We start from the raw sequence: 19768 nt of genomic DNA, 5'->3' as shown, positions 1-19768 counted from the left end.
GTCTACGCTATTTGCGTTCCCCTTATTTTTGCCGTCTTAGTCTACGTAAATGTTTATGTAGACTAAGACGTGTCAAAATAAGGAACGCAAATGGCGGCGCCCATGGGCGCCGCCATTTGTGTACACGCATTTTTTTTCTTTTAAATCAGCCGTGATAGGCTACATAAACATTTACGTAGCCTATCACGGCTGACTGCAGGGATGCAAACGGCGCCGGCTACGGCCTCCGCCATTTGCGGACCCGGCTGGCCAGGATTCGTGGGGGGAGGGACGCAGCAACTCCCCCCCGGCCAGAATTTTGGGGGGGAGGGACGGAGTGCCTCCCCCCACAGCCAGAATTTTGGGGGGAGGGACGGAGCGCCTCCCCCCTCACCTCAAATCAAATTTCGTTAAAAGGTAAGTGACTTTCGTACATCCCTAGAGAGAGGGCAATCAGGAGGATGTGCCCATAGACTAATACGCAAATAGAGTCATGAATCTTGCATACAAGTCTATGTGTCCATAGGCTCATACGCAAGATTCACTGTTCTATTTTGTATATAAGTCTATGGGCACATCCTGCTGATAGCATGTGCCCATAGACTTATATGCAAAATAGAGTGGTGAATCTTGTGTATAAGCCCATGGACACATAGACTTATATGCAAGATTCATGACTCTATTTGCATATAAGTCTATGGGCACATCCTCCTGATTGCCCTTTTTATTTTTAAAGACATGGCAATCGGCAGGGACAGGAAGGACACGAATGGCTCTGTCTGGCAAGAAGCAGCCAAGTGCCGGTCCACCTCCAGTCCTCCTGGAGCAGAGGTAAGTGGTCTCGATCCACTGAGGATTCCTGAGGCCAGATTCCAAAGAATCCGGCCTCACTTGAATCCGCAGCGGATTTCTCTGACATCCCTAGTTTGGAGAACATGGAATGCCACCTTATACCAAGTTAAACCATTGATTCATCTAGCTTAGTATTGTCTTCACTGACTGGTAGCAGCTGTCCAGGATTTCAGATTCTTATCTTTTTGAGCCTTACCTGGAGATCCTGGGGATTGAACCTGGGACCTTTGGCATGTAAGGCATGGCTCTGTGTACTTTTTCACACCTGATATGTGGCCAGTTTTCTATGTGCAACGGGACAGTGGCCTTTTCATTGTGAAAAGGCAAAGCGTAATTGAGGTTTTTCAGAGCCACTGTGCCTTTAAGTAAAAGTTTCCTGTTCGTGTATCCTGCCAATTTTTATTGCTTCCTGTTTATTGTGGCTGAGGGATTGGTGATGAATAGCCTCTTAACTGTCCATTAAATAGGCTTTTTTAATTATTCAGTTGTCAATTTCTGTTCCCTGGTGGTGGTGGTCACATTTAATTACCAGTTTCCTTTCATTTACTTTGTTTCTATTTCTATGAGCAAAGTAACTACTCTAGGGGCAATTATGAGGATATTAATCAGTAATCCCCCAGCTATAATCAACAGAAAGCTGGGGGATTAGTGGAAAGGGCATTTGTTGAATGGGACTTAATTGTGAGTAAATATAAAAGAATCGTGGGCATGGGGAAGGGCATTGCTGGATCACAGAGTGCTATATTATGTGTGGTATGGAGCCTCCTGTTTAATTCCACTTGTAGCTAGTTATAGGACAGGAGTAGGCAACCCGCAGCCCACCAGAAGTTTTAGGCTGCTGCAACTCCTATCTTGAATTACTGTTGGCTCTGTTGACTATAGCTGAGGGGAGTTGTGGGCCAAAACATCTGGACGGCCACAAGCTGCCCACCCCTGTTAATAGAAGAGCAATGCCTCAGCAGTGCTAGAAGTTCTGGCATGGAGGTAACTTAATATGGGCAACTGTTCTGGCAGTTGGAATGTCCACAGCAACATGAATCTGGCGCCTACATTGTGGCACCTACGTTGTGCTCTTTTCAGCGCCAGACGAATTCAGATAAGAGTCTGAAAAGAGTTTTTTTCAGACTCTTATTCTCCCAGTCTTAGGAGCACAATCCTATCAGGATGCCCGTCAGCTTCTGAACTCAGAGGCTGACAGGCATCCTATGCAGAGTGGGGGGAGCATGGAGGTGGTCTTCAGCTCTGCACTCCTCCTGTCTGCATTTTTGCTGGATGGGCGTCTTCGCCCATCTAGCTAGAGCTCTGCTCAGTAGGAGACAAGGAGGCTGGGGAGGCTGGAGGATTCTTCCTAAACCAGCCTCCCCAGTCCTATCCCCTTCCCGCCCACAGAACTGTCCCCATTCTGTACTCTCCGAGCTTGCGTTTGCGAGCTTGCGGGGCAGCTGGTGTGATTCTCTCCGTGCTGGCTGCGTGGGGAAGGGGGCAGGGAACTCGGACTCCTGTATTTGAGCTTGGAGCACTGTCCCAACCTCGGATCCAGGAACCTGAACTATCCTATGGCCCCTAAGATGCTGTCAGGGGGCCATAGGAATGGTCTCTTAGGCCATATCTACATCTCAATACGATCCCATCACGGTAATGCTATATTTCTCTTGAACATTTATATGTCATAGTGCACACAATTATATCTCTTGAAGTATTTTGGATCATATGGAATAAAATTCAGGAGATAATGCTAGAAAAGTGGTATATGGAATGTGTAAAGTGCCCCAGCGGTTATCACTGTACTTTGGTAGCAATAAAAACACTAGTATAGATCTAGCCCTGGTTTCTGTTGTTTTTCAATCTGTTACTGTATTTTAAATCTTTGCATTGCTGCTGTCTTTTATTTTGGTTTTATACTGTAATTTTAAACTTTTATCTTATGCTTTATCATGCTGTATTTTATTATTTTAATTGTTGTGAACCACCCAGAGACCTTTGGCTATTGGGCGATACAGAAATGTAATAAATGAATGAATGAATCATACTTCTGTCTATAACATGCAAACAAGCCTCTAAGGAAATGATACAGTATTTATATAAAATTCCAGCTCACATCATCACAGCGCAGGTAGCAAACCTTAGCTTTAAAGCAAACTTTAAAGGGATAACAATATATTATTTCAAAACCACTTTAAAGTGTGAGGAAAAGAGATCTCTATTCTCTTCTGCTGAATTTACATAACAAGCAGGCTTTTATCAGCTAGCTTCTGTTCATTTTTAGCATCAGAAGTTTGGCAGAAGTAAGACTCTTTTGGAGAATGACTATAACAAGCAGCCAGGTGGCAGGAGAAGCACATAAAGTCAGAAACACGTGCTTTGTTTTGTAAAAGAAACTAAGGGAACGCTTTGCCTTCTTGATCAGATAAGAATCACCCCCTAGAAAGCTGCACTGGGGTGGAAGAAATTGATCTTCACTTCCAGGTCAGCTGATTTTTACTGTATTATCAATTCTTCTCTACAGGGGACAGAATTAAAAACTCTCACACACTCAGAATTGTTAGAAGCAGGGTAGTATATAGTTGACTCCTATTTCAAGAAACAAGTGGAAAGATAAGCATATACTTTGAGGAGTCAACAAAAACAAATCAGTATTGTACCTCAGCACTACATAGGCAGAAGCAGCCTAGACCATTCTAGTGTAGGCTTTTGGGAACTCAAAGATCTCCATTCTCCCCCTGCTCAAGATTCTGTGGGCTAGTTCATATATGTGGGAGGGTGCTGTTGCACTCATGTCCTGCTTGTGAGTCTCCTGTTGACAGCTGGTTGGCCACTGTGTGAACAGAATGCTGGGCTAGATGGACCCAGCAGGGCTCTTCATATGTTCTTATACCAGCCTTCACCAACCTGGTACCCTCCTAATGTTTTGGACTACAATTCCCAGCATTCCTGATGATTAGCTATGCTGGCTGAGGCTGATGGGAGTTGAAGTCCAAAATATCAGGAGGATACCAGGTTGGGGAAGGTTGATATATTCGTCATTTTTGTCATTCATTGGCAGCAGCATCATATGGTGACTTGCCTGTGTGAATAAGACAATAATAGTTAATCATATGTCATTCTGAGATGGTTCTCTAAAACCTTAACCATTAAGTGGACCACACCTTGTGCAGCAGGTGCAGAGAAGCTCCCATCTCATAGATAGATAGATAGATAGATAGATAGATTGCAAGGAGAAGTCTTAAGGTGCAATCCTATGCAAGGTGAGACAGAAAAAAAGGCCTGCAACTCCCAGCATGCCCCAGCTACTCATGCTGGCTGGGGCAAGCTGGGAATTGTAGGCCTTTTTTTCTGTCTCGCCTTGCATAACATTGTGCCCTTTGTGAACGAAGTGCTCCACAATGATGCTTCAGTGCCCTATTCCATTTTAGTGGATCTGTTCCAGTGCCGAAACAAGGGACTCTTCTTGTGCCAGTGCTAATCCTAATCCTGAATGTTGCTGCTGTTGTACAGCAGGCCTCCACACTGGGTTCTGTATTATCTACTTGTCCTTAAAATGTATATATATCCTGCTCGTAGCTCATCTACATTATTGGTAGCATTCCACTTTATATTTTTTTTTAAAAAAAGCCTTGTTATTGCAATGGAACACTTACACATCTGCCCCATTAAGGCAGGTCTAATCTGAGAATGTACAGGGGACTACCAAACGCTAATCAATCATAACTAAGAGAGAGCACTTAAGATATATTAGAACTAACGAGCGTGCAGCTGTATGGGTGCCCTGCTGCAAAGGGAGTTAATCCATAGGACTGGGCCAATAAACGCAGTGAAGGATTTGCCTAATGGTATCTTTGTTTCAGAAGTCAAAGCAAGCAAACTGCTGTATTAGTGGGCAGTGGGCTTCCAATGTGAATGTAATTGTTTAGTCTATGATATGATATGGAAAGTTAAGATAAGAAAGTGCATCCATTTGTTCCTTTTTAAATGAGTTTCCAAACAGATTCATCCTCATTATTTTTGACCGAAAGCCTGTTCCAAAGGATAACGACAAACCGTTATACTAGTTAGAAAGTGGTGTTTGTCCTGGCGTCTGAGGACATTGTTATTAATGAATGGGGAAGAAAGTAAACAATATATTACGCATATCAGGGAATATTAAATTGGGAGCTGCTGACCTGCAGTAAGAAGTAGACTTGGAAAGGATGCTGGATAACCATGAAATGAGAAAAAACATGTGTTGGGGGTGGGGAGGAGGAAATTGATCAAGTAACAACATCCAGTGGGAAGGCAATAAAGTTCTTGGAAAACAATAATTCTGCTAAACAGCACAAAATGATAGTAGGCAGGAAATTTGATAAGACCACACAGAGCAATACAATGGCTGAACAGTAAGACATCAGCTTTCCTGTTGAGAATCTTGGAAATCATCTATACACTGTTATGAAGAAGGCTTGGGTAGAAAACAGTACATAACACTGGTTATCTCAGCATGGATGTTCGTAAATTGGAACAAATGATTTTCAGTCCATGCTCATTAGACTGCCTTTCAACATGCCTTGTTTTTGTCAACGGAATATTAGAATCCCTTACTGTTGTTTGCACACATTATTTTATTCATTAGCATATGTTTTTAAAAAGACAACTTAGCTTCTAGTTTATTTAGTAAAGGAAAATCAACAAAGAAGTCTTACAGAATCATTGAATAGTAGGGTTGGAAGGGGCCTATAAGACCACTGAGTCCAACCCCCTGCTCCATGCCGGAATCCAAGTCTTGTCTTTATCTTGAGTGGAAGGCAGTGCAGACATGGTAAATTTAACCTTTTCTGTGTTTAAAGCTTTGATCGCCTGTCAATCCATTACTAAATCTCATTGCTCTGAACCAGCAGCTGCAGTAGGTGTTACGTGGAATCTCTGATGTGAGACACAACTGTGGGAGCCAGGGATGGGCAGATCGGTCTGAGTCAATTTCACATGTGTTCTGTTGGCAGTCTTTTTTTTCCCCATTTCCACATTAAAATGTGGATTTTTTTCTAATCAACTTGGAATTCTGAAAATAAAGGTACTTATAATTTTACAAGACGGTGTGAGGGCTGCCTTTAAAATAATAACTTATTTTCTGACAAGTGATAGCTGCTGTAAGTGGCTAGAAATCACAGTTAGCCATGCACACTGAAAATGGGGCTGGAAATGCCGCTGGGAATAGTGGGACATGATGATGTGCTGTCCCTTGAGGCACATTATACAGGAAAAAAAGATGGTTGTATCCATAGAAGCAGCCAATGTTTCTTCCCACATACTGTCACTGGAAGGAATGGGATGTCATCATGTGCCATTACTCTCAGGGGCTTTTGTGCCCCCATTTTTAAGCACATGGCAGGAGCCTGGCTTTCCAGCCACTTGGAGTGGCTATTATATGTTAAAAGAAAGCATTTTTTGACAGCCCTCAGACCATCTTGTAGAATTTGTTGCAGTCCAGATATGCATACTAGGGTCTATCAGTGCCACAACACCCACTTTACATATTGATACTCACAGAGACATTTTGATGCTTCTAATATTGTCCTTTTGTGGGGGGCGGGTAGTGAGCAAATGGTTCCAAAGAAGCAAATGAGGCATCTCTCGCTGCCTTTACCACTAGTGCTAAGGACATAGGGTGATGAATAGTCTCTCAAAAACTATTCAAAAGAATAGAGCTCAAGAAACTCCTCACATAAATGTACAGAAAACAGTTTTGATTTGAGATCCAGCTTTCTCCCTTTCCCCTCAAGGGCCAGCCCAATGTCTAATTACAATTTATTGATCCTTTGCTTACACTGAAGTTATTATATTCAGGGTGCTCAGGGGTACTCCTTCCTTTATGTGATGTTAACATATTGCTTCTGTTAAAGGGCTGCATTTCCTTTCCCCCAAATGCCGAGTTTGACTCTGTGAACGTCTGTGCTGAGGCAGTAGCTCAGAGAATCCAGCACTGAATCCTACATTCATAGCCAATGCTGGGGGTACAGCAACAGCAGCTGCTTACTACCCTTGCTGTTACACAGTGACAGTGGCTATTTCCAAGGGGTACATATATGTTCATCTAGGAAAGGCATGAAGTCTTCGGAGAGAGGGCGCCTTCTGGTCCCTGACACAGAATTATCAATTACACACAGAAATACCAGCATATTGGAGCTGAAAGCTGTTCCTGCCAGGAACTAAGCGTTAGGAGAGGCATTTCAACCTTCAGAATGGGAGGAAACTCGGGAAACTCAGGAAACTGATTACAAGCATAGGGGACCCATGGAAGCTGATGCAAGCTATGTCAGGGAAAGGAATTGTGTCTGGAAAACCATGGTTGCTGAAGTCAATCCACAGGATTGAGTAGGGTTGGCGGAGAATTTCCCCCCGAAACTTCGGGGGGCCGAGCGCCAACGTGTTCGGCCCCCCGAACAAGTTTCGGGGAGAAATTCTCCACACAACCCTGCCCCCCGCACCCCCCCCGGGACGGGACTTACCTTTGGCGAATGTCCCTCCCGGTGGCGGGTCCGGCCGGCGGTTCGGTGGGTGTTCGCCCGGGGTGGGAGCGGCAGCTGGTCTTTTGACCGGCTGCCACCGCCGCCATTCCAATGAAAGAAAAAAAAAACCACGCCCCCGTGATAGGCTATGTGACGATTAACGTAGCCTATCACGGCTAGATTTGCAAAGTCAGCCGTGACAGGTTACGTAAATCGTCACGTAGCCTATCACGGGTGACTTTAAAAAAAAAAAAAAGCGCGTACGGATAATGGCGGCCCCCATAGGGAGCCGCCATTCCCGTTCCTTATTTGGTCGCTGTAGTCTACGTAAAGATTACGTAGACTACAGCGAAAATAAGGGCAACGCTACTTGCGTTGCCCTTATTTTCGCCGTAGTCTACGTAAAGAGATTTGTAAAGATTTACGTAGACTACAGCGACCAAATAAGGAACGCGAATGGCGGCTCCCTATGGGGGCCACCATTAGCGTACGCGCTTTTTTTTTTTAAAGTCACCCATGATAGGCTACGTGACGATTTACGTAGCCTATCACGGCTGACTTTGCAAATCTAGCCGTGATAGGCTACGTTAATCGTCACGTAGCCTATCACGGGGGCGTTTGTTTGTTTTTTTAAAACTTCTTAGTTCGCGGCTGGCCGAGGCGAGGCGCCTCCTCCCCGGCCTGAATTTCGGCTGGGTGAGGCGGGAAGCCTCCCCCCCGGCCTGAATTTCGGCTGGGCGAGGCGGGAAGCCTCCCCCCCCGGCCTGAACTTCGCGGGGGGAGCAGCGAAGCGCCTCACCCCCACCGCGAACAAGCTTCGAGGACAGGTAAGTGACTTTCGTCCATCCCTAGGATTGAGCCAGGAGAAATCAAAAAGACAAATACAATGATCAAATTATGCTAGTGTTAGTCTGATTTCCTGCAATGAAAGAAGCAGAACAATGGAATCCCCTCCAAGGCAGGGGTGCAGAACCTCTTTTTGCCCATGGATTGAATTTTATTTTGGAGAAGCTGGGGGGGGGGGTGTATTACAGTGGTGGGCATGGCCAAGGGCCAAAGGGGCAGGGGCAGAAATACCAGCATATTGGAGCTGAAAGCTGTTCCTGCCAGGAACTAAGCATTAGGAGAGGCATTTCAACCTTCAGAATGGGAGGAAACTCAGGAAACTCAGGAAACCACCAAATGACTGGTGGTCAAGGTAAAGGGATGTGGCCCTCTGGGGAACCCTGGAGGGCCAGGTTGGGACCCCAGAGGGCTAGATTTGGCTCCTGGCCTGAGATTCCCAACCCTTGCTCCAATGGTCCACTCACCCAATCTGCTTTTCCTGTTCTAATAGTTTATACAGATTATCAGCGCTGTGACTCATCATTTCTATCAGGTATGTTAAGATTAATATATGGGATAGATCAGTTAGTGTTTTATTGTTTTGCTTGGGGTATTGTATCAAAAGTTCTCTGTAACTTTCTGTGTAATTTTACTTCCTTCCTTTTCCTCATCTTAATAAACTACTCATCTACCTCTAGAGCTGTTTGTGCTGCCTTCCAGCCTCAGGTAAATCTCAGTGCTAATTTCAGTGCCTCTTGACTGGGAGCTCACATGAAGCTTTTATCCTGCTATTGAGATTGCTTACTCATGGAAGTTTGCGGGCCCTTTAGATGATGTTGTGAACCTCCAGGGTGTCTCCTGCACTAAATTACCTTTATTCCATTTTTAAATAGATTGGAGAGAATGAGGTATCAAATTACCCCACTTGTGTTCCGCATGAGTTCATAAAAAAGGAAAAGCCACAGGAAGAGGAGCGAGATCAGTGAAACATATGGAAGACTCAGATAAGGGGGGGAAAGGAGAAGAAAAGGGTGAGAAAAAAGGAAGCACATGTAAAGGGAGTCCATTGTGATCCTGCATTTAAAATGGAAGCAGAAAGCCCTGTTCTAAATGTGGGATTTTAGGCTGGTGTAGAGATGCTCTGGGTGACTGGCTGCCATGTAATGTTTGGCCTTGAGGATTAAAATAGAGGGTGTCAATTGGAGCCCTTATTTTAGTTGCCCCCAAGTGTATCCAAAGGTCCAAGAATCCCCTGACTTGGGCCAGACTGGAGAAATCAGGGGTGGTGGCAGCCTACTGGCTTTTGGTGATCCCTCTCTGCCTCTCTTTCAGGGAGTTTGGGATAACACTCACTCTCCCTTCACAATTACTAATAAGGATCTCAAGTTGTGTTGCCTTTCGCTGCCTTCCAGGGCTCAGGCATCACATACATTAAAAGCAACAACACCACCACGACTTACCTTAAAGGAGATATATAATATATGTTACAATCTCAGAAGGGTAAGGTGGGCTTTTTCACGTAATGCTTCTAAACTTTATTCTTAATAGCCATTCCAAATCTGGCTGCAAAACAGATCCACATTAGAGTTTGGACCAACTGTTTGTCAACTATAGTGATAGTTGCCAGTAGAGTGGTCAACTATGTTTCTATTTAAGGGATGACCTTTATTCTGGTGTGGTTAGACTGCTGGACATAGACCTGAGTTCATATAAAACTTACTGGGTGACTTTGGGACAGTCCTATCAATTAGTCTAACCTACCTCATAAGGTTGCTGTGAGGATAATAGGTGGCGGAGGTGGGGTGGGGACCATGTATCCTACCCTGAGCTCTCTGGGGGAAGGACAGGATAAAAATGTAATATATAAATATTTCAGAACAGAACATCATCACAGGATTCCACAGGAGCAACACCAAGAGCTCTACAGCTGTCTGAAGTTTTGCTCTGGCAAACACTTCCTTTCCGTGCATATGTTAGGAAATCAGAAATAGTATCATTAACCATTCTTAAGCACAGATGTAGAAAAGGGGTGCAGACATTGAAATTGTAATTAGAATGTGCAGATCAACAACAACAAGAACAAAACGCTGAGGAATGTTGCAAGTCATAGAGACACAATCTTTACTTCCCTTGCAATTTATTGGATGTATTTCCAAGCAAATTTGCTTTGAGATTTTGCTTTAGGTGAATTTGAGAGGCAACTCTAATCCCAGGTCTTCTCAGCTTTGACCAGTACAAGACACCTTCTGCATTATCCCCACCCCCCTACCCCAAAAGGATATCTGGTGCTGGTGAGAGGCTGGTGACAACCCAGCATATCTTGACTTACAACCTATATTAATGCTTTCGTACGTAACCCCAGGCAGAGCTGGGTGGACCATCTTGAAAAATTTCTCCAGTGTTTAAAGTTTTGTTTTGGCTTTTCTTGGAGTTCCTCTGGGTTTGCCCTAGGGAAACCCCCTCTCAAACCTGATTCACATTTTGCTTTGGATGAAATTTGAGTGGCAACTGCACATATTCAGAAGCACCAATTTCACAGACTGGATTTATAGATAGATAGATAGATAGATAGATAGATAGACAGACAGACAGACAGACAGATCAACATCTCTCTTTTTTATAGATGTGGTGTGCTTGATCCCATGTTTGTCTCTACTGGCCAACATGACCAACAAGGATCAGCACCACATTACAATGGGCTACTCAGTCTGTACAATGGCATCCTGTCCAAAGGTATTCTAGGGGGGGAAAAGAACCTGCCATTCCACTTTCTGCTCTTCTGACTGGGTGCTGTAACACCCAATCAGAACCAGCAGGCATGGGCATTTTATTTATGGTCTTATGTTCTCATTTATTTATTTAGGGGTTTATACCCCTTCAACCCCTTCATGGATCACTGCCTTGTTGTGGCGAAGGGGCTTGCGTAACTCAGTGAAGCCATAAGCTATGCCATGCAGGGCCACCCAAGATGGACAGGTCATGGCAGAGAGTTCTGACAAAATGTGGTCCACTGGAGAAGGAAATGGCAACCCACTCCAGTATTCTTGCCAAGAAAACCCCATGGAACGTATCACAAGGCTAAAAGATATGACACCGGAAGATGAGCCCCTCAGGTCGGAAGGTGTCCAATATACTACTGGGGAAGAGCAGAGGGAATTTCCAAGTAGTGCCAGAAAGAGTGAAGTGGCTGGGCCAAAGCCGAAAGGACACTCAGCTGTGGATGTGTCTGGTGGTGAAAAGAAAGTCCAATGCTGTAAAGAACAATATTGTTTAGGAACCTGGAATGTAAGGGCAATGAATCAAGGTAAGCTGGAGGTGGTCAAACAGGAGATGGCAAGATTGAACATTGACATCTTGGGAATCAGTGAACTAAAATGGACAGGCATGGGCGAATTTAATTCAGGTGACCATCATAACTACTACTGTGGGCAAGAATCCCTTAGAAGAAATGGAGTAGCACTCATAGTCAACAAAAGGGTGGGAAAAGCAGTACTGGGGTACAATCTTAAAAATGATAGAATGATCTCAGTACGAATCCAAGGCAAACCATTCAACATCACAGTAATTCAAGTCTATGCCCCAACCACTGATGCTGAAGAAGCTGAGGTTGATCGGTTCTATGAAGACCTACAACACCTTCTAGAACTAACACCAAAAAAAGATGTCCTCTTCATCATAGGGGATTGGAATGCTAAAGTCGGAAGTCAAGAAATCACCGGGATAACAGGCAAGCATGGCCTTGGAGTACAAAATGAAGCAGGACAAAGGCTAATAGAGTTTTGCCAAGAGAACACACTGATCATAGCAAACACTCTTTTCCAACAGCAAAAGAGGTGACTCTACACATGGACATCACCAGAGGGTCAATATCGAAATCAGATTGATTATGTCCTTTGCAGCCAAAGATGGAGAAGCTCTATACAGTCAGTAAAAACAAGACCTGGAGCTGACTGTGGCTCAGATCATGAGCTGCTTCTTGCAAAATTTTGGCTTAAATTGAAGAACATAGGGAAAACCACTTAACCATTCAGGTATGACCTAAAGCATATCCCTTATGAATATACAGTGGAGGTGATGAATAGATTTAAGGGATTAGACCTGATAGACAGAGTGCCTGAAGAACTATGGATAGAGGTCTGTAACATTGTTCAGGAGGCAGCAACTAAATCCATCCCAAAGAAAAAAGAAATGCAAGAAAGCCAAGTGGCTGTCTGATGAGGCTTTACAAGTAGCTGACGAAAGAAGGGAAGCGAAAAGCAAGGGAGAAAGGGGAAGATATATCCAACTGAATGCAGAGTTCCAGAGAATAGCAAGGAGAGACAAGAAGGCCTTCTTAAATGAACAATGCAAAGAAATCGAGGAAAACAACAGAATGGGAAAGACTAGAGATCGCTTCAAGAAAATCAGAGATCTCAAGGGAACGTTTTGTGCAAGGATGGGCATGATAAAGGACAAAGAAGGCAGGGACCTAACAGAAGCAGATGAGATTAAGAGGTGGAAAGAATACACAGGAGAACTATACAGGAAATATCTTAATGTCCCTGATAGTCATGATAGTGCAGTCACTGAACTTGAGCCGGACATCCTTGAGAGTGAAGTCAAGTGGGCCTTAGGAAGCATTACTAACAACAAAGCTAGCGGAGATGACAGTATTCCAGTTGAGCTATTTAAAATCCTAAAAGATGATGCTGTTAAAGTGCTGCACTCAATATGCCAACAAATTTGGAACACTCAGCAATGGCCACAAGACTGGAAAAGGTCAGTTTACATTCCAATTCCAAAGAAGGGCAATGCCAAAGAGTGTTCAAACTACTGTACAATTGTGCTAATTTCACATGCCAGCAAGGTTATGCTCAAAATCCTACAAGCTAGGCTCAGCAGTATGTGAACCAAGAACTACTGGAAGTACAAGCTGGGTTTTGAAGAGGCAGAGGAACTAGAGATCAAATCTCCAACATTTGCTGGATCATGGAGAAAGCAAGAGAATTCCAGAAAAACGTCTATTTCTGCTTCATTAACTACGCTAAAGCCTTTGTTTGTGTGGATCACAACAAACTGGCAAATTCTTAAGGAGATGGGGGTACCAGACCACCTTACCTGTCTCCTGAGAAACCTGTACAAAGGTCAAGAAGCAACAGTAAGAACCGGACATGGAACAACCGAGTGGTTCAAAATTGGGAAAGGAGTACGACAAGGCTGTATATTGTCGCCCTGCTTATTTAATTTATATGCAGCAGAGTACATCATGAGAAACGCTGGGTTGGATGAATCACAGGTTGGAATTAAGATTTCCAGGAGAATTATCAACAACCTCAGATACGCAGACGATACCACCCTAATGGCAGAAAGCAAAGAGGATCTAAAGAGCCTCTTGTTGAGGGTGAAAGTGGAGAGTGCAAAAGCTGGCTTGAAACTCAACATTAACAAAACTAAAATCATGGCATCTGGCCCCATCACTTCCTGGCATATAGAAGGGGAAGAAATGGAAGCAGTGACAGATTTTATTTTCTTGGGCTCCAAGATCACTGCAGACGGTGACTGTAGCCATGAAATTAAAAGATGCTTGCTCCTTGGGAGGAAAGCTATGGCAAACCTAGACTGCATAGTAAGAAGCAGAGACATCACCTTGCCGACAAAGGTCCATCTAATCAAAGCTATGGTTTTCCCAGTAGTAATGTATGGCTGTGAGAGCTGGACTATAAGGAAGGCTGAGTGCTGAAGAATCAATGCTTTCGAACTGTGGTGCTGGAGAAGACTCTTACGAGTCCCCTGGACTGCAAGGAGGTCAAATCAGTCCGTCCTAAAGGAAATCAACCCTGAGTGCTCATTGGAAGGACAGATACTGAAGCTGAAGCTCAAATATTTTGGCCACCTAATGCGAAGAGAAAACTTTCCCTGATGCTGGGAAAGATTGAAGGCAAAAGGAGAAGGGGACGGCAGAGGATGAGATGGCTAGATAGCATCACCGATGCAATGAATATGGACTTGAGCACAGTCCAGGAGAGCGCGCAGGACAGGAAGGCCTGGCGTGCTATGGTCCATGGGGTCACGAAGAGTCGGACACGACTGAATGACTGAACAACAACAACCCCTTCAACAAGTTCCCATGGTGAACATCTCCTACAAGCCTTTGTATGATTCAGCCATATAAGACAGCACATATTCTAAGCATAAGTATTTCTGATACCTCATAAGTATTTCTGTTACCTCATAAGTAACCCCACTGTCAGTGCCAGCATCCCATGGGATTAGATCCTGAATGACCTTCTGGACCCATCCACAGTCTTTGGTACATAGATCTTCAGCTGAAAGCCCTACATTCCAGTCAGGACTGGGGCCTAGCATGGTAAGGAAAGACATCAGATGGCGTGTTCTGTCCACAGAAAATTCAGCAGAGGGAGCAGCTCTCCTGCAAATAAAAAAGAGGGAGATGGCTAAAGTAAAGACTGCAACTTGAGAAGCCATCTGCATGCCAAATGGCATAAGAATCACAAGAGGGAATTATGTTGTAACCCATAAAGCATTTTTGTGAGCAGAGTCCAACCAAAGTTGACATAGCACTTCCTGGAAAGTGCTTTTAGGATCACAGTGACAGGCAGCACAATTTCTTCGTGTACCTACACTCTACAGTACAGCAATAAAAGATTGATAGGGTAAAGTGTTTGATATTGTTGTAGTACACTGTATCCTTTTCAACAGTGAGACAACCATGTGTATTTAATGAAACGACTTTTTACTTCATTCCTGGATTGCTTTTAGATTTTTATTGGGACTTCAAGTTACTTGCAAAAGAAACACAAGAATCCCTTATCTCACACATGTGGCAAAATCTTTGTTTAAACTGCAGATAACGCCATAGAAGCATTCTGAAGACGTATTCTCTGGATGATATTAGCTGGACTTCAGCTAAAATGTTGAGATTGGCAACATTTTCAAAACTACCATTAGCTCGATTTTAATGCTCAGGCATGTGTGAGATTTACAGCAATGGCCAGAAGATGTTGTAGCCAAGTATTGTGCAAGTTTCTGCCAAAGAAAATCCATGGTGATAAGCAGCACACCCTAATTCTTGAGATCTTGCCAAGGATTCTCTTAAGTAGAGGATATGTTGCATATGGAATCAATCCTGTTTCAGCAACAACATTCAAAGGTCTTTAGTGACTGACAGCTCATCTATCTCGTGGATGAACCACCCCTGCTACGCATGAAGCTATTGCACCAGAAAACTGTTTCTCCACTGTAAGCAATGCACAAGCAGTGCCTGATCCCATGGGGCTTGTGCCGTGAAAGCATCCTATCCCTGGCAAATGAAGCAGTGACATCTGGCATCTGTCCTTCTTGCCAGGCAACATAGGCTGTCATCTGAAGCCAAGAAGGGCTTGTGCCAGGCTCACAAGAACCATTGAGACCAACAGGGAATGGAGCATAACTCAAGAATGGAGCACAACTTCAGGCCTTTCCTGCTCCTTTGCCGTCCTCTGTTGGCATGTTGCAAGCAGTCATATGCAGCTGGAGGCCAGAAGATCAGGCATTGAGGTTGGGCACAAGCTGAAGCCCATAGGTGGCAAAGGACCCAACACTGACTTAAGATGCTGAGCCAATTTCCATGTCTTGACAGAAGTGCCTGGCAGCAGTGGAAGAAATTGAGCACCAGAGAATCGTCCTCTGCTCTCTCCTCCAGGTTCCCCTCCCATCAAGAAATTGGAAATCACCCCTGAAGGCACTACATTGCCACAGGGGCCTCTGGGGTGATCCTCCATTTCCCAGTTTCAAAGATACCTGGAGGGAGCAAAGCAGCAATGTTTGTCATTCACTAAGAAGCCCAAGAGGGCCACTGCTCAGCAGTCACCAAGCATCTCTCCCAGTGGGAACATGATAAGATGAGCCTTGCTGGATCCGACTAAAGACTGGTCTAGTCCTCTTTGAGTTGGTGTTCCCTTTCCTGATCTGCAGTATAGATTCTAGCTGAGCTTCTATTGATGACATTTTGAATAACCCCCAGACTTAAAGGGCTTCATTGTATGTTTAACTATGTCGTTCTTACTCTCATGTAAGTGAGTGCAGCCACAATTCAGATCCAATGGAGACTTTTTTCTCTCCCTGCCCCCCGGGTCTGCCCCACAGTGTTGTGTGTGGAATTCTGGGGGGAAACCAGGTAGTGGAGGGAAGGTTTAACTCTCCCCTTCCAGGGTGCTGTGGTCCTGATCTGAACTGGGGCCATGTGTGCTTACACGAGTGTAATAAGTAAGACAAACTTCGGCTACACACTACGTGATTAGCATAATACACAGTTCGGCCCTCAGTAATGGCATTTTGCAATACTGGAACTCCCTTTCTCCAGAGACTCTCTTAAACCTGAAATGAAGGTCTTCTTAAAGAGGTGTGTGACCTTCCAAATTAGTTTGACTTTCTATGGGCAAAGGCAGTGGAGGCTGGTGGCTCCAATTTCGGTGGGGCTGTAAATCCATTCTGGGTTTCAGTCAGAACCATCCAGAACTCTAAAGGAGCTATCCAAGGTGCCAAACCTATATTGGGGATAGGGTTCAGCACCTTGGATAGCTCCTTTGGAGTTCTGGCTGGTTCTGACTGAAACCCAGAATGGATCCCGAGCCCCACTGAAATCGGAGCCACCAGCCTCCACTGGGTGAAGGTAAAAGTAGGACTGTGCCTGGGGTAATTTAATACTTCATAGAATAACTCGCCTTGAGTAATACAGACCCAATTCTTTTCCTGAAGTCTTGAAAGAAGGCAAGAGGAAATCTCATATGTTAGTGTGAGGTATGTGTTAGTTTGTTATTTATTGCAAAATTCTCCCATGAATCAGAATACGTTTCATTGGACATACACATTTAACAGCTGGTGTGTAAATGTTTGCAAGTGGAATCTAAAATCTAAAATATATGACTTAAAAGTATTTGTTCAGCTGACTGCTGCTTTGAAGAAGCTTGCAATATACCACCTAATGTTCTAAGGCTTTTAAGAAATTAGAGAATGCCATTCAAATTTAGATGATAATTCAGTTCAACAAATAAGAAAGCATTCATACAACATTTTTCAGTAGGTAGGTCTGAGATTAATGGTGGAATGTTAGACCATTGCCAGTAATGCTCACTACCATTGAGAAGAAGCAGACATTAAGTGCTAAAACAGAGTACACATATTTAGAAATTACGAACAGGGTTAGACAATTTCAAGAGCAGTGGGGAATTTTAAAAAATGTTTGGAACCTCAGGTAGGGACAAAGCATATATTACTGTGGTACTGAGTCAATAGGGCAGATGTTGCGGTTGTCAAAATTCTCCTAGCTTTTATAAATGGGAAAGATTCTGAATGTTCATGCTCAATACAGTAAGAAAGGCAAAGGGGTGCCCTGATTGGTTGTCCCCCTTCCCAAAGGCAGCATCTGATTGGTTCAGATTGATGCCACTCAAAAACTCGGTAAAAAATGTTCTGCTTTGAAATAGGCAGGGGCCCTGCGGCTGCAGGCTTGTCCATCTGGCAACTGCCCACAATGTTTCCTTCTGCCAGTGGGGCTGGCTGCACAAGGGGATGGTGCAAGGAGGAGCAGCTGCCTGCTGCTGCCTCCACCACAGCAGCAGTAGTCCAGCCCTTTGAGTTGCTGGGCCCTCGGCAGCTGCCCGCCCATGCCGACCCCTGATGCTGGGCCTGACTAGTAGCCATCGAGAGCCTTCTACTCCATGAATGTTTAATCGCTGTTTAAAGCTGTCTGAGTTGGAGGCATTAATGAAGAAGTTAACCCAGTTCTGACCACTTGGCTCCCTATATGTAATAAGTATAATTGGCTCTTTGTTGGTGAGAAATAGGTCTTCTTCTTGAAGAACTATCCCTAGAACTTAGGCTATGATGCTGTTGAGCATGCCAGTACAGCCTTAGCTCAAATGTTGTCTTTGTTTTCATTAGAGGCCTCCAAGGAGAGAATCTGGCCAATACTGTGTGCCAGCACTTGTAAGATGGATAGGACACCATAAATGCTAAAGATGAAAAGGCTTCTGCTGTCATCTCATCTATCACCTGGCAGCTATGATCAGATTGCCCTTTGCTTTGTAGTCTTTCAACCAGTCTGATTCCAGTGTCTCAAGCCACTAGTGTTCAGTTGTTGCTTCCCTTGAACAAACATGCCTCTCCACTAAGAATATACTTGATGGACTGAAGAGCATCGAGTGAACTAAATACCAAGGTGTTCCACTGAGTCAGCAGGTTCAGGATTTCAGAACTGCTATGATGGAGCTAGCCCCTGCGGAAATCACTGGGATCTTCACAGCACTTCACAGCACAGCAGTTTTCATATCATGCCTTCTGGAATGGGCATCTGAAGTTAATGGACAATTCCCAGGTACATTATTGGTGGGAATACAGCACTAAAAATGGTCAACTGGATGAACATTGGGCCATGCTTTCCTCCAACTCCTTTGCCACCTTTACCAAGGCTTTTTCAATCCCCTCTCTAATTTATCTTCCTGTTCTGTATAATTCACTCTCATTTGGATTCCTGCAATGTGTTTTACATGGGGCTGCCTTTGAAAATGGTCTGGGAACTTTACCTAGTCCAAAATAAGGCAGTGATATTGTTAACAGGGCCTGGGCAATATGATCATATTATGCCAGTGCTCTGTGGGATGCACTGGTTTCTAGTCCATTTCTGGGCCAAACTCAAAGTGCTGGTATTAACTTTGAAAGCTCTAAATGGTTTCGGGCCAGGTTACCTGAAGCATTGATTCCTCCCATATATACCTGCTCAGACCCTAAGGTCATCTTCAAAGGCCCTCTTCCATTTGCCCCTTCCAAATAAAGTGAGGCAATTCCCAGGCTACTAAGGAGGGGCTTTTCAGTGCTGGCAGTTTTAGGATGCCCTTCTCAGAGATGCTCACCTGGCGCTTACGTTGTGGTCCTTTCGGTGCCAGGTGAAGACCTTTGTATTGTCCTGGCCTTTTAGTTCTTCATTTTATATTGAAATATGTGTTTTTAGATCCTTCCCTGTTGCTGGTTTTTACTCTCTGATTTTATTCATTTATAGACGGTTAAAGGTTTTGTATTATGTTTTATCATGTTGTATTTTAGGGTTTTACTTTCTGTGAACTGTCCAGACAGCTTTGGCCATTGGATGGTATAGAAATGTAACAAACAAACAAACAAACAAACAAACAAGCACTTTTTGGTTTTTTCCTTTTTCTAATTTTCTGCATCTATCTGTATTGTCCAAGACTTCCTGCTGGCACCAGCCTTACCATGAAGGCAGCAGTTTCTGGAGGATGGCACCAGTTTTCTCCCATGATCTTCCATATTTTTGTGTCATTGGTAAGTTCATGGGGAGGGGGTTGTCTCATTTTTAACTTTTTGCTTCAGGTGCCAAAATATCTAAAACTGGCACTGTTTACCTCCCAGTCTCCTGGGTTCTTTCATGTTTTGCAATCCAATCATGTTTGTCCCATATAAAAGGAGTATGCATCTGGCTATGCTCAAAGCCTATAAGTTCTGTAAGGAAACAATGTCCAAAGCTTGAGAAATGGCTTGCATGGACACAAAAAAAGAGCAACCTATTAAGAAACAAAATGTAAGAACTCCAGTGGTGATGTATTGATATAGACACAGCCAGTGGGAATGGAGCAGGATAA

General features: G+C 44.1%; 1 protein-coding gene across 1 annotated transcript in view; it reads right to left on the bottom strand.

The window, feature by feature from the left end:
- Positions 1-19768, bottom strand: part of SPON1 (spondin 1) — a 508583-nt gene that overhangs the window by 29811 nt on the left and 459004 nt on the right. The window contains exon 8 of the mRNA XM_084828189.1: positions 14343-14544. Within this exon, the coding sequence (XP_084684315.1) occupies positions 14343-14544 (202 nt within the window). The remainder of the gene's footprint in view (positions 1-14342; positions 14545-19768) is intronic.

This window comes from Heloderma suspectum, chromosome 1 (assembly GCF_057233095.1).
Source record: "Heloderma suspectum isolate Gila_16-S chromosome 1, 16-S_ref, whole genome shotgun sequence".
In the NCBI taxonomy this organism is placed as follows: Eukaryota; Metazoa; Chordata; class Lepidosauria; order Squamata; family Helodermatidae; genus Heloderma; species Heloderma suspectum.
Note: the sequence above shows the minus strand (reverse complement) of the source record. Positions and strands in the feature narration are given on the sequence as shown.